Raw genomic sequence first — 17,500 nt, forward strand, 5'->3', positions numbered from 1 at the left:
TCCCAACGTGTCCTGGGTCTTCCCCGTGGCCTCCTACCGGTCGGACGTGCCCTAAACACCTCCCTAGGGAGGCGTTCGGGTGGCATCCTGACCAGATGCCCGAACCACCTCATCTGGCTCCTCTCCATGTGGAGGAGCAGCGGCTTTACTTTGAGCTCCTCCCGGATGGCAGAGCTTCTCACCCTATCTCTAAGGGAGAGCCCCGCCACCCGGCGGAGGAAACTCATTTCGGCCGCTTGTACCCGTGATCTTGTCCTTTCGGTCATAACCCAAAGCTCATGACCATAGGTGAGGATGGGAACGTAGATCGGCCGGTAAATTGAGAGCTTTGCCTTCCGGCTCAGCTCCTTCTTCACCACAACGGATCGATACAGCGTCCGCATTACTGAAGACGCCGCACCGATCCGCCTGTCGATCTCACGATCCACTATTCCCTCACTCGTGAACAAGACTCCGAGGTACTTGAACTCCTCCACTTGGGGCAGGGTCTCCTCCCCAACCCGAAGATGGCATTCCACCCTTTTCCGGGAGAGAACCATGGACTCGGACTTGGAGGTGCTGATTCTCATCCCAGTCGCTTCACACTCGGCTGCGAACCGATCCAGCGAGAGCTGGAGATCCTGGCCAGATGAAGCCATCAGGACCACATCATCTGCAAAAAGCAGAGACCTAATCCTGCAGCCACCAAACCAGATCCCCTCAACGCCTTGACTGCGCCTAGAAATTCTGTCCATAAAAGTTATGAACAGAATGGGTGACAAAGGGCAGCCTTGGCGGAGTCCAACCCTCACTGGAAACGTGTCCGACTTACTGCCGGCAATGCGGACCAAGCTCTGACACTGATCATACAGGGAGCGGACCGCCAAAATCAGACAGTCCGATGCCCCAAACTCTCTGAGCACTCCCCACAGGACTTCCCGAGGGACACGGTCGAATGCCTTCTCCAAGTCCACAAAGCACATGTAGACTGGTTGGGCAAACTCCCATGCACCCTCAAGGACCCTGCCGAGAGTATAGAGCTGGTCCACAGTTCCACGACCAGGACGAAAACCACACTGTTCCTCCTGAATCCGAGGTTGGACTATCCGGCGTAGCCTCCTCTCCAGTACACCTGAATAGACCTTACCGGGAAGGCTTAGGAGTGTGATCCCACGATAGTTAGAACACACCCTCCGGTTCCCCTTCTTAAGGAGAGGAACCACCACCCCGGTCTGCCAATCCAGAGGTACCGCCCCCGATGTCCACGCGATGCTGCAGAGTCTTGTCAACCAAGACAGCCCCACAGCATCCAGAGCCTTAAGGAACTCCGGGCGGATCTCATCCACCCCCGGGGCCTTGCCACCGAGGAGCTTTTTAACTACCTCGGCAACCTCAGCCCCAGAATTAGAAGAGCCCACCACAGATTTCCCAGGCACTGCTTCCTCAAAAGAAGACGTGTTGGTGGGATTGAGGAGGTCTTCGAAGTATTCTCTCCACCGATCCACAACATCCGCAGTCGAGGTCAGCAGAACACCATCCTCACCATACACGGTGTTGATAGTGCACTGCTTCCCCTTCCTGAGGCGGCGGATGGTGGTCCAGAATCGCTTCGAAGCCGTCCGGAAGTCGTTTTCCATGGCTTCCCCGAACTCCTCCCATGTCCGAGTTTTTGCCTCCGCAACCGCTGAAGCCGCACACCGCTTGGCCTATCAGTTTGAACATCAAATATGTTGTCTTTGTAGCATATTCAACCTAATATGTGTTGAAAATGATTTGCAAATCATTGTATTCCGTTTATATTTACATCTAACACAATTTCCCAACTCATATGGAAACGGGGTTTGTATATATTATTAATAATAGCAAGGAATGAGGAATAAAGAGACTCGGGCAGGTTGAGAGAAGAAATAAGATACTCTTATAAGAAGTACAGGGAGATGTAAAAGAAGGCAAAATAAGGAGCATTTTGTTCAGGAAGTTAATCGTTAATCTGGCGAGCATTAACATCTTCATGAGTCCTGTGTCCGGGATTTGGTTGAACATGTCACTGGATCACTTGATGCAAACCCTCACACTCTCAAAGAAGTGACACAACCCAGTTGAGAACTGCTGGAAGCTCTTCCCTTATCTGTTCGAGTCGGGCTCATTCCTTCCCCCAGAGTTGACACATTTTCTCTCTTCATTACCCTGCAGTCGGTGCTTTAGGAGTTTTAACAATCCTGCTCTTGTTGCATAAACGTCTGCAGTCTCACGGAAAGACGACTTTTACGAGCCCAACCATTGGAAGCTTTTACACAACATTTTGTCATCCAAATATGACCAACTAAAGCAAAATCTGCCGAGATAGGTGTTGTTTTTAGTGTTTTCTTTCAAGGTTAACACGATAATACCGGGTGGAACCTTATTTATGGACCGAAGTGGTCTTGGACATACTTTGTAAACGGAAAAGTAAGAGTTGCCCATTAGAAATAATGTGAACATGAATAATTAGTTGTAGCCTCGACACAAGTCCTTATTTTAATAAGAACCAGCACACTTTGAAGACACTATAATGTATATATACTGCATATATATATATATTTATATATATATATATATATATATATATATATATATATATATTTATATTTACTTAAGAACAGCAGGTGGGAACAATTTGGTCGTTTAAGAACACGTCATGAATTTGATTGGACTCCTCTTAGGAAATCACTTAGGAAGAAAGATAAGAGGAAAAGTTAAGAATTTATTGCTGAAGGGGGCCCAATGTCCTGTTGGAATAACCCGACTGCGCCCAAGACCCAACCTCCTGGCTGATGATTTTAGCTTGTCCTGAAGAATTTGGAGGTAATCCTCCTTTTTCATTGTCCCATTTAAAGCAGCAGTTCCATTGGCAGCAAAACAGGCCCAAAGCATAATACTACCACCACCATGCTTGACGGTAGGTGTGGTGTTCCTGGGATTAAAGGCCTCACCTTTTCTCCTCCAAACATCTTGCTGGGTATTGTGGCCAAACAGCTCCATTTTTGTTTCATCTGACCACAGAACTTTCCTCCAGAAGGTCTTATCTTTGTCCATGTGATGCCAGATGAAACAAAAATGGAGTTGTTTGGCCACAATACCCAGCAATATGTTTGGAAGAGAAAAGGTATGGCCTTTAATCCCAGGAACGCCATTCCTACCGTCAAGAATGGTGGTGGTAGTATTATGTTCTGGGCCTGTTTTGCTGCCAATGGAACTGCTGCTTTACAGAGAGTAAATGGGACAATGAAAAAGGAGGATTACCTCCAAATTCTTCAGGACAAGCTAAAATCATCAGCCACTATTATGTTAGATCCACTATGGACTGGACTCTCACTATTATGTTAGATCCACTATGGACTGGACTCTCACACTATTATGTTAGATCCACTATGGACTGGACTCTCACTATTATGTTAGATCCACTATGGACTGGACTCTCACACTATTATGTTAGATCCACTATGGACTGGACTCTCACACTATTATGTTAGATCCACTATGGACTGGACTCTCACACTATTATGTTAGATCCACTATGGACTGGACTCTCACTATTATGTTAGATCCACTATGGACTGGACTCTCACTATTATGTTAGATCCACTATGGACTGGACTCTCACACTATTATGTTAGATCCACTATGGACTGGACTCTCACTATTATGTTAGATCCACTATGGACTGGACTCTCACACTATTATGTTTGATCCACTATGGACTGGACTCTCACTATTATGTTAAATCCACTATGGACTGGACTCTCACAATATTATGTTACATCCACTATGGACTGGACTCTCACTATTATGTTGGATCCACTATAGACTGGACTCTCACAATATTATGTTAGATCCACTATGGACTGGACTCTCACACTATTATGTTAGATCCACTATGGACTGGACTCTCTCACTATTATGTTAGATCCACTATGGACTGGACTCTCACTATTATGTTAGATCCACAATGGACTGGACTCTCACACTATTATGTTAGATCCACTATGGACTGGACTCTCACTATTATGTTAGATCCACTATGGACTCACAATCTTATGTTAAATCCACTATGGATTGGACTCTCACTATTATGTTAGATCCAGTATGGACTGGACTCTCACTATTATGTTAGATCCACTATGGACTGGACTCTCACACTATTATGTTAGATCCACTATGGACTGGACTCTCACTATTATGTTAGATCCACTATGGACTCACAATCTTATGTTAAATCCACTATGGATTGGACTCTCACTATTATGTTAGATCCAGTATGGACTGGACTCTCTCACTATTATGTTAAATCCACTATGGACTGGACTCTCACTACTCTGTTAGATCCACTATGGACTGGACTCTCACAATATTTTGTTAAATCCACTATGGACTGGACTCTCACTATTATGTTGGATCCACTATGGACTGGACTCTCACATTATGTTAGATCCACTATGGACTGGACTCTCACTATTATGTTAGATCCACTATGGACTGGACTCTCACTATTATGTTAGATCCACTATGGACTGGACTCTCACACTATAATGTTAGATCCACTATGGACTGGACTCTCACACTATTATGTTAGATCCACTATGGACTGGACTCTCACTATTATGTTAGATCCACTATGGACTGGACTCTCACTATTATGTTAAATCCACTATGGACTGGACTCCCACTATTATGTTAGATCCACTATGGACTGGACTCTCACAATATTATGTTAAATTCACTATGGACTGGACTCTCACTATTATGTTGGATCCACTATGGACTGGACTCCCACTATTATGTTAGATCTACTATGGACTGGACTCTCACTATTATGTTACATCGACGTCCCACTGGGGTGAGTTTTTCCTTGCCCTTATGTGGGCTTTGTACCGAGGATGTCGTTGTGGCTTGTGCAGCCCTTTGAGACACTTGTGATTTAGGGCTATATGAATAAACATTGATTGATTGACATTGATTGATGTTAGAGCCACTATGGACTGGACTCTCACACTCTAATGTTAGATCCACTATGGACTGGACTCTCACTATTATGTTAGATCCACTATGGACTGGACTCTCACTATTATGTTAGATTCACTATGGACTGGACTCTCACAATATTATGTTAAATCCACTATGGACTGGACTCTCACTATTATGTTAGATCCACTATGGACTGGACTCTCACACTATTACCGGTATGTTAGATCCACTATGGACTGGACTCTCACTATTATATTAGATCCACTATGGACTGGACTCCCACTATTATGTTAGATCCACTATGGACTGGACTCTCACACTATTATGTTAGATCCACTATGAACTGGACTCTTACTATTATGTTAGATCCACTATGGACTGGACTCTCACTATTATGTTAGATCCACTATGGACTGGACTCTCACACTATTATGTTAGATCCACTATGGACTGGACTCTCACTATTATGTTAGATCCACTATGGACTGGACTCTCACAATATTATGTTAGATCCACTATGAACTGGACTCTCACTATTATGTTAGATCCACTATGGACTGGACTCTCACTATTATGTTAGATCCACTATGGACTGGACTCTCACTATTATGTTAGATCCACTATGGACTGAACTCTCACTATTATGTTAGATCCACTATGGACTGGACTCTCACACTATTATGTTAGACCCACTATGGACTGGACTCTCACTATTATGCTAGATCCACTATGGACTGGACTCTCACTATTATATTAGATCCACTATGGACTGGACTCTCACACTATAATGTTAGATCCACTATAGACTGGACTCTCACTATTATGTTAGATCCACTATGGACTGGACTCTCACTATTATGTTAGATCCACTATGGACTGGACTCTCACTATTATGTTAGATCCACTATGGACTGGACTCTCACAATATTATGTTAAATCCACTATGGACTGGACTCTCACTATTATGTTAGATCCACTATGGACTGGACTCTTACACTATTATGTTAGATCCACTATGGACTGGACTCTCACACTATTATGTTAGATCCACTATGGACTGGACTCTCACTCTATTATGTTAGATCCACTATGGACTGGACTCTCACAATATTATGTTAGAGCCACTATGGACTGGACTCTCACTATTATATTAGATCCACTATGGACTGGACTCTCACACTATTATGTTAGATCCACTATGAACTGGACTCTCACTATTATGTTAGATCCACTATGGACTGGACTCTCACACTATTATGTTAGATCCACTATGAACTGGACTCTCACAATATTATGTTATATCCACTATGAACTGGACTCTCACACTATTATGTTAGATCCACTATGGACTGGACTCTCACAATATTATGTTAGATCACTATAAACTGGACTGTCACTATTATGTTGGATCCACTATGGACTGGACTCTCACTATTATGTTAGATCCACTATGGACTGGACTCTCACATTATTATGTTAGATCCACTATGGACTGGACTCTCACTCTATTATGTTAGATCCACTATGGACTGGACTCTCACACTATTATGTTAGATCCACTATGGACTGGACTCTCACACTATTATGTTAGATCCACTATGGACTGGACTCTCACTATTATGTTAGATCCACTATGGACTGGACTCTCACACTATTATGTTAGATCCACTATGGACTGGACTCTCACACTATTATGTTAGATCCACTATGGACTGGACTCTCACTATTATGTTGGATCCACTATGGACTGGACTCTCACAATATTATGTTAGATCCACTATGGACTGGACTCTCACTATTATGTTTGATCCACTATGGACTGAACTCTCACACTATTATGTTAGATCCACTATGGACTGGACTCTCACACTATTATGTTAGATCCACTATGGACTGGACTCTCACTATTATGTTAGATCCACTATGGACTGGACTCTCACTACTATGTTAGATCCACTATGGACTGGACTCTCACACTATTATGTTAGATCCACTATGGACTGGACTCTCACTATTATGTTAGATCCACTATGGACTGGACTCTCACTATTATGTTAGATCCACTATGGACTGGACTCTCACACTATTATGTTAGATCCACTATGGACTGGACTCTCACACTATTATGTTAAATCCACTATGGACTGGACTCTCACACTATTATGTTAAATCCACTATGGACTGGACTCTCACTATTATGTTAGATCCACTATGGACTGGACTCTCACTATTATGTTAGATCCACTATGGACTGGACTCTCACTATTATGTTAGATCCACTATGGACTGGACTCTCACTATTATGTTAGATCCACTATGGACTGGACTCTTATGAATGAAGCTTCGGTCAAATCCATGTTTGTCACCCGTGTGTCGCTGGAAAATATTCTCGTGTTGAATGCAATGATAAGAAGAAAATAAGAAAACCCTCTGGGAATTTGCAACATTTTGATTGTGCCAATTAACGGAAAGTCAACCCCAACCCCTTGCTGCTTCCCGCCACATTTTGGCAAATTTAGTTATTTTACTTGAGCACCGTTGAAACATTGGGGGGGAAGATGAATGTGTTTACAAGCTGTGTTTTCCGACATCTTTTATTCAGACGTCTGACCGTGCATTTGAAACCCTCACATCAGCTTCAATTCATCAGCTGCGATTATTTTTCCAGAGTGTTTTTCAAAGACACGCTGGCTGCTCCGGTCGTTAGTTTCTGGCAAACGGACTACGCTTGTTTCCCCAGGAATACAAAAAAAAGAGGCCCCGGCTCCACATTTCATTTATTGTCTGGTGCATTTTGTATTTGCTGTCTTTCTGGCATTGATTACTGATGTGTGTGAAGCCAGCCACCCGAGGGAGTGAACACAATCAAGTCATGTGTGGTTGAGCAAATGTTTCAACATTGAGGGAGGGGCCCACATCTTCAATGAGATGCCCTCACATCGGGGGTCAGCAACTCCCGATGTGGCTCTTTAGCGCCGCCCTAGAGGCTCCTTGGACCTCTTTCAGAGATGTGTGAAAAAGTTTTTTTGTTTAATATATTTTTGTACTGTATTTATGTTATTTACATGTGAATAATGCTATATAATAGACTGTATTTATATTATTCACATGTGAATAATGCTGTATAATAGACTGTATATATGTTATTCACATGTGAATAATGCTGTATAATAGACTGTATTTATGTTATTCACATGTGAATAATGCTGTCTAATAGACTGTATTTATGTTATCCACATGTGAATGTGAATACTGCTGTATAATAGACTGTATTTATATTATTCACATGTGAATAATGCTGTATAATAGTTTGTATTTATATCATTCACATGTGAATAATGCTGTATAATAGTTTGTATTTATATTATTCACATGTGAATAATGCTGTATAATAGATTGTATTTATATTATTCACATGTGAATAATGCTGTATAATAGACTGTATTTATATTATTCACATGTGAATAATGCTGTATAATAGACTGTATTTATGTTATTCACATGTGAATAATGCTGTATAATAGACTGTATTTATATTATTCACATGTGAATAATGGTATAATGGACTGTATTTATATTATCCACATGTGAATAATGCTGTATAATAGTTTGTATTTATATCATTCACATGTGAATAATGCTGTATAATAGACTGTATTTATATTATTCACATGTGAGTAATGCTGTATAATAGACTGTATTTATATCATTCACATGTGAATAATGCTGTATAATAGTTTGTATTTAAATCATTCACATGTAAATAATACTGTATAATAGACTGTATTTATATTATTCACACGTGAATAATGCTGTATAATAGACTGTATTTATATTATTCACATGTGAATAATGCTGTATAATAGACTGTATTTATGTTATTCACATGTGAATATTGCTGTATAATAGACTGTATATATGTTATTCACATGTGAATAATGCTGTATTATAGACTGTATTTATGTTATTCACATGTGATTATTGCTGTATAATAGACTGTATATATGTTATTCACATGTGAATAATGCTGTATAATAGACTGTATTTATGTTATTCACATGTGAATATTGCTGTATAATAGACTGTATATATGTTATTCACATGTGAATAATGCTGTATAATAGACTGTATATATGTTATTCACATGTGAATAATGCTGTATAATAGACTGTATTTATGTTATTCACATGTGAATAATGCTGTATAATAGACTGTATTTATGTTATTCACATGTGAATAATGCTGTATAATAGACTGTATTTATATTATTCACATGTGAATAATGCTGTAAAATAGACTGTATTTATATTATTCACATGTGAATAATGCTGTATAATAGACTGTATTTATATTATTCACATGTGAATAATGCTGTATAATAGACTGTATTTATATTATTCACATGTGAATAATGCTGTATAATAGACTGCATTATATTATTCACATGTGAATAATGCTATATAATAGACTGTATTTATATTATTCACATGTGAATAATGTTGTATAATAGACTGTATTTATATTATTCACATGTAAATAATGCTATATAATAGACTGTATTTATATTATTCACATGTGAGTAATGCTGTATAATAGACTGTATTTATATTATTCACATGTGAATAATGCTGTATAATAGACTGTATTTATATTATTCACATGTAAATAATGCTATATAATAGACTGTTTTTATATTATTTACATGTGAATAATGCTGTATAATAGACTGTATTTATATCATTCACATGTGAATAATGCTGTATAATAGACTGTATTTATATTTTTTACATGTGAATAATGCTGTATAATAGACTGTATTTATATTATTTACATGTGAATAATGCTGTATATTAGTTTGTATTTATATCATTCACATGTGAATAATGCTGTATAATAGTTTGTATTTATATTATTCACATGTGAATAATGCTGTATAATAGACTGTATTTATATTATTCACATGTGAATAATGCTGTTTAATAGACTGTATTTATATTATTCACATGTGAATAATGCTATATAATAGACTGTATTTATATTATTCACATGTGAATAATGCTGTATAATAGACTGTATTTATATTATTCACACTTGAATAATGCTGTATAATAGACTGTATTTATGTTATTCACATGTGAATAATGCTGTATAATAGACTGTATTTATATTATTCACATGTGAGTAATGCTGTATAATAGACTGTATTTATATTATTCACATGTGAATAATGCTGTATAATAGACTGTATTTATGTTATTCACACTTGAATAATGCTGTATAATTGACTGTATTTATGTTATTCACATGTGAATAATGCTGTATAATTGACTGTATTATATTATTCACATGTGAATAATGCTATATAATAGACTGTATTTATATTATTCACATGTGAATAATGCTGTATAAAAGACTGTATTTATATTATTCACATGTGAATAATGCTGTATAATAGACTGTATTTATATTATTCACATGTGAATAATGCTGTATAATAGTTTGTATTTAAATCATTCACATGTGAATAATGCTGTATAATAGACTGTATTTATATTTTTTACATGTGAATAATGCTGTATAATAGACTGTATTTATATCATTCACATGTGAATAATGCTGTATAATAGTTTGTATTTATATCATTCACATGTGAATAATGCTGTATAATAGACTGTATTTATATTATTCACATGTGAATATTGCTGTTTAATAGACTGTATATATGTTATTCACATGTGAATAATGCTGTATAATAGACTGTATTTATATTATTCACATGTGAATAATGGTATAATGGACTGTATTTATATTATTCACATGTGAATAATGCTATATAATAGACTGTTTTTATATTATTCACATGTGAATAATGCTGTATAATGGATGTATTTATATTATTCACATGTGAATAATGCTGTATAATAGACTGTATTTATATCATACACATGTGAATAATGCTGTATAATAGTTTGTATTTATATTATTCACATGTGAATAATGCTGTATAATAGACTGTATTTATATTATTCACATGTGAATAATGCTGTATAATAGTTTGTATTTAAATCATTCACATGTGAATAATGCTGTATAATAGACTGTATTTATATTTTTTACATGTGAATAATGCTGTATAATAGACTGTATTTATATCATTCACATGTGAATAATGCTGTATAATAGTTTGTATTTATATCATTCACATGTGAATAATGCTGTATAATAGACTGTATTTATATTATTCACATGTGAATATTGCTGTTTAATAGACTGTATATATGTTATTCACATGTGAATAATGCTGTATAATAGACTGTATTTATATTATTCACATGTGAATAATGGTATAATGGACTGTATTTATATTATTCACATGTGAATAATGCTATATAATAGACTGTTTTTATATTATTCACATGTGAATAATGCTGTATAATGGATGTATTTATATTATTCACATGTGAATAATGCTGTATAATAGACTGTATTTATATCATACACATGTGAATAATGCTGTATAATAGTTTGTATTTATATTATTCACATGTGAATAATGCTGTATAATACACTATATTTATGTTATTCACATGTGAATAATGCTGTATAATAGACTGCACTTATATTATTCACATGTGAATAATGCTGTATAATAGTTTGCATTTATATTATTCACATGTGAATAATGCTGTATAATAGACTGTATATATGTTATTCACATGTGAATAATGCTGTATAATAGACTGTATTTATGTTATTCACATGTGAATAATGCTGTATAATAGACTGTATTTATGTTATTCACATGTGAATATTGCTGTATAATAGACTGTATATATGTTATTCACATGTGAATAATGCTGTATAATAGACTGTATTTATATTATTCACATGTGAATAATGCTGTATAATAGACTGTATGTATATTATTCACATGTGAATAATTCTGTATAATAGACTGTATTTATATTATTCACATGTGAATAATGCTATATAATAGACTGTATTTATATTATTAACATTTAAAAAATACCCAAGTGTTTATTGTGTATTGTGAGCGAACTGTGGTGCTGAATTTTCCCCAGGGATCAATAAAGTACTTTCTATTCTATTCTATTCATGACACAAACCTTCCTAATTGTTATAAATCCCACTGTTTATATTGAACATGCTTCACTGATGAGAGGATTTTGGCAAGCACCTACTAATTTCGGCGATCTTTGAACTCATCGTAGTTTGTGCAGCTTTCTCCGACGCTGCCACGGAAAGACGTGTTTTATGCCACTCTTTCTTTGTCTCATTTTTGTCCACCAAATGTTTTATGCTGTGCGTGAATGCACAAAGGTGAGCTTTGTTGATGTTATTGACTTGTTGGAGTGTTAATCAGGCATATTTGGTCAGTGCGTGCTAACGTGCTATTTAGGCTAGCTGCTTGTACATATTGCATCATTATGCCTTGTTTGTTGCTATATTTGAGCTCATTTAATTTCCTTTACTTAAGTCCTCTGTGTATTTAATTTATATTTGCATTTCTCATGACACATTATCTGTATGTAATATTGGCTGCTTTTCTGATAGTTGTTAGTGTGCCATGTTGTTCCAGACCACAGTAAACATTACCCAGCTTGCAAAGGTTGTAATAAATCCATTAGAAAAAGACAATCTGCCATTTCCTTTAACTTGGACACACACATCTATACCTTTGGCCATTAAAAGCTAGTAATTTCCAGGAGTTATCTCACCTTCTGAGTAGCCTCCATGTTACTAATGATTTCCAATGTTGCAAAAATGTGTAGAATAAACATTAAAATACAACATTTCTGTCAACGAAGATTTGCATCAGCCTTTGATAGTAGGCTAATATAGCTAATATAGACACTTACATCATGTGTTGCCTTCATTATAACATTTATATAAGACTTTTAAAGTCATTTTGATAGTAGGCTAAAATAACTAATATAGACACTTACATCATGTGTTTCCTTCATTATGTATAAAACACTTTTAAAGTCATTTTGATAATAGGCTAGAATAACTAATATAGACACTTACATCATGTGTTGCCTTCATTATAACACTTATATAAGACTTTTAAAGTCATTATGATAGTAGGCTAATATAGCTAATATAGACACTTACATCATGTGTTGCCTTCATTACAACACTTATATAAGACTTTTAAAGTCATTTTGATAGTAGGCTAATATAGCTAATATAGACACTTACATCATGTGTTGTCTTCATTTTAACACTTATATAAGACTTTTAAAGTCATTTTGATAGTAGGCTAATATAGACACTTACATCATGTGTTGCCTTCATTATAACACTTATATAGGACTTTTAAAGTAATTTTGATAGTAGGCTAATATAGACACTTACATCATGTGTTGCCTTCATTATAACACTTATATAAGACTTTTAAAGTCATTTTGATAGTAGGCTAATATAGCTAATATAGACACTTACATCATGTGTTGTCTTCATTATAACACGTCTATAAGACTTTTAAAGTCATTTTGATAGTAGGCTAATATAGCTAATATAGACACTTACATCATGTGTTGCCTTCATTATAACACTTATATAAGACTTTTAAAGTCATTTTGATAGTAGACTAATATAGCTAATATAGACACTTATATAATACTTTTAAAGTAATTTTGATAGTAGCCTAATATAATTAATTTAGAGACTTACATTATGTGTTGCCTTCATTATTACACTAAAATAAGACTTTTAAAGTCATTTTGATAGTAGGCTAATATAGCTAATATAGACACTTATATAATATTTTTAAAGTAATTTTGATAGTAGGCTAATATAGCTAATATAGACACTTGCATCATGTGTTGCCTTCATTATAACACTTATATAAGACTTTTAAAGTCATTTTGATAGTAGGCTAATATAACTAATATAGACACTTACATCATGTGTTGCCTTCATTATAACACTTATATAAGACTTTTAAAGTCATTTTGATAGTAGGCTAATATAGCTAATATAGACACTTACATTATGTGTTGCCTTCATTATAACACTTATATACGACTTTTAAAGTCATTTTGATAGTAGGCTAATATAGCTAATATAGACACTTACATCATGTGTTGCCTTCATTATAACACTTATATAAGACTTTTAAAGTCATTTTGATAGTAGGCTAATATAGACACTTACATCATGTGTTGTCTTCATTATAAAACTTATATAAGACTTTTAAAGTCATTTTGATAGTAGGCTAATATAGACACTTACATCATGTGTTGCCTTCATTATAACACTTATATAAGACTTTTAAAGTCATTTTGATAGTAGGCTATTATAGCTAATATAGACACTTACATCATGTGTTGCCTTCATTATAACACTTATATAAGACTTTTAAAGTCATTTTGATAGTAGGCTAATATAGACACTTACATCATGTGTTGTCTTCATTATAACACTTATATGAGACTTTTAAAGTCATTTTGATAGTAGGCTATTATAGCTAATATAGACACTTACATCATGTGTTGCCTTCATTATAACACTTATATAAGACTTTTAAAGTCATTTTGATAGTAGGCTAATACAGCTAATATAGAAACTTACATCATGTGTTGCCTTCATTATAACATTAATATAATACTTTTAAAGTCAATTTGATAGTAGGCTAGTATAGCTAATATAGACACTTACATCATGTGTTGCCTTCATTATAACACTTATATACGACTTTTAAAGTCATTTTGATAGTAGGTTAATATAGCTAGTATAGACAATTACATCATGTGTTGTCTTCATTTTAACACACTTATATACAACTTTTAAATTCATTTTGATGGTAGGCTAATATAGACACTTACATCATGTGTTGTCTTCATTTTAACACTTATATACAACTTTTACATTCATTTTGATAGTAGGCTAATATAGACACTTACATCATGTGTTGTCTTCATTATAACACTTATATAAGACTTTTAAAGTCATTTTGATAGTAGGCTAATATAGCTAATATAGACACTTACATCATGTGTTGCCTTCATTATAACACTTATATAAGACTTTTAAAGTCATTTTGATAGTAGGCTATTATAGCTAATATAGACACTTCCATCATGTGTTGCCTTCATTATAACACTTATATACGACTTTTAAAGTCATTTTGATAGTAGGCTAATACAGTTAATATAGACACTTACATCATGTGTTGCCTTCATTATAACACTTATATAAGACTTTTAAAGTCATTTTGATAGTAGGCTAATATAATTAATTTAGAGACTTACATTATGTGTTGCCTTCATTATTACACTAATATAAGACTTTTAAAGTCATTTTGATAGTAGGTTAATATAGCTAATATAGACACTTACATCATGTGTTGTCTTCATTTTAACACTTATATACAACTTTTACATTCATTTTGATAGTAGGCTAATATAGACACTTACATCATGTGTTGTCTTCATTATAACACTTATATAAGACTTTTAAAGTCATTTTGATAGTAGGCTATTATAGCTAATATAGACACTTCCATCATGTGTTGCCTTCATTATAACACTTATATACGACTTTTAAAGTCATTTTGATAGTAGGCTAATACAGTTAATATAGACACTTACATCATGTGTTGCCTTCATTATAACACTTATATAAGACTTTTAAAGTCATTTTGATAGTAGGCTAATATAATTAATTTAGAGACTTACATTATGTGTTGCCTTCATTATTACACTAATATAAGACTTTTAAAGTCATTTTGATAGTAGGTTAATATAGCTAATATAGACACTTACATCATGTGTTGCCTTCATTATAACACTTACATAAGACTTTTAAAGTCATTTTGATAGTAGGCTAATATAATTAATTTAGAGACTTACATTATGTGTTGCCTTCATTATTACACTAAAATAAGACTTTTAAAGTAATTTTGATAGTAGGCTAATATAGCTAATATAGACACTTATATAATACTTTTAAAGTAATTTTGATAGTAGGCTAATATAGCTAATATAGACACTTATATCATGTGTTGCCTTCATTATAACATTTATATAAGACTTTTAAAGTCATTTTGATAGTAGGTTAATATAGCTAATATAGACACTTATATCATGTGTTTCCCTGGTCTAGATTTTCAACCTTTTTGTACGCTTTGTCAAGTATTTGTGTGAAAGAATCCTAGGACTGTGCCAGGTTGGAGCCAAACGTAGTTGGTAAACATTCACGAAAAGGTCCGCATATTTTTGCAACGACGCGGCGAAATGTACTGCAGAATGACTTCAAACACCAACAGCCAAAAGTACATTTTTGATTAGTGAGCACGCAACGTTGCACAACATGTTCAGAACAAAAATGAGAGGCTACACCAAAAAGGATATTGGAGAAAACAACTTGAGTATTTACCTATACTTGACTCCTCAAAGGAAAAAGTCCTGGATGATTTCCCCAAAGCGTTGATGGCCGTCACGTTGACCGTGTAGGGGAAGCTGGAGAAGACCTCTGGAAAACGTACGTGGCAGCGGTTCTTATGGAAGGAATCTTTCTGCACCTCCAGTGAACGCTGGTTGTGTCTGGAAACAGAAAATGTGCAGGACGGAAATAAGAAGCGGTGGCATTTTTTCTGTCCAATCCTGTTGATGGCTATTTCTCTCAATTGCAGCTAAAAACAAACGCCATCAGGAGGCTAGAGGAGGTGACCACATGACTTACCCTTATCATCATTCTCCCAGCCCTACGCCTTATTATCTTTCTAATACAGTTATAATGGTATTACGGTATTAATGAGGGCCACCCGCTGTGGTTAGAGCTGCGGGACTTCATGATGTGGGTGGATGAACGACAAAGACACACTCCATTGGTCTCCACCAACCACAAGTGAGGGTGACAGTATGTACCTGATGCTAAAACACACCTCATCAGCCCACACCCCTTCTGAATTCATGAATAAATCCCTGGCCTGCTCCGTTTTTTTGTGTTTTTTTAAATGTTTTCAGTGTTTTTACCTGTTAGTTGTCTGCAATCTGGATTATAGCATACTTGCCAACCCTCACGGATTTTCCGGGAGACTCCCGAAATTCAGCGCCTCTCCCGAAAACCTCCCGGGAAACAAATTTTCTCCCGAAAATCTCCCGAAATTCAGGCGGAGCTGGAGGCCACGCCCCCTCCAGCTCCATGCGGACCTGAGTGACGTGTTGACAGCCTGTTGTACATGCATATGTGACCCACCCATAATGTGTCACTTTTTTGTGTTAATTTATTTATTTTATTTTGTGGTTTGAATTCGTTTTTGGAGCTGTCATTCCACATTTATCAGTATTCACATTGGTCAGTAGGGGGCAGTAGGGCGTTTCTTCCCAATTGAATGCTATCACCTGCAGACCGGAAGTGTCTTGTCATTCTGATGAGCGCGACCAGTCTGTGAACAATTGAAACGTCCTGTGTGCTTTTTCCTCCTGTATAACAGGTTAGTTTTGGTGAATCAACTCACTGAATAATATCCATGTGATCTTTATAAGTT

At 35.6% G+C, this 17,500-nt stretch overlaps 1 protein-coding gene across 1 annotated transcript in view; it reads right to left on the minus strand.

Annotated features, from left to right (window-relative positions):
- The window catches only part of cntfr (ciliary neurotrophic factor receptor), an 850,210-nt gene that overhangs the window by 151,462 nt on the left and 681,248 nt on the right, over positions 1–17,500 (minus strand). Inside the window, exon 6 of the mRNA XM_061980911.2 lies at positions 16,387–16,553. Within this exon, the coding sequence (XP_061836895.1) occupies positions 16,387–16,553 (167 nt within the window). The remainder of the gene's footprint in view (positions 1–16,386; positions 16,554–17,500) is intronic.

The sequence above is a fragment of the Nerophis lumbriciformis genome, linkage group LG20 (assembly GCF_033978685.3).
Source record: "Nerophis lumbriciformis linkage group LG20, RoL_Nlum_v2.1, whole genome shotgun sequence".
NCBI classification, from domain to species: Eukaryota; Metazoa; Chordata; class Actinopteri; order Syngnathiformes; family Syngnathidae; genus Nerophis; species Nerophis lumbriciformis.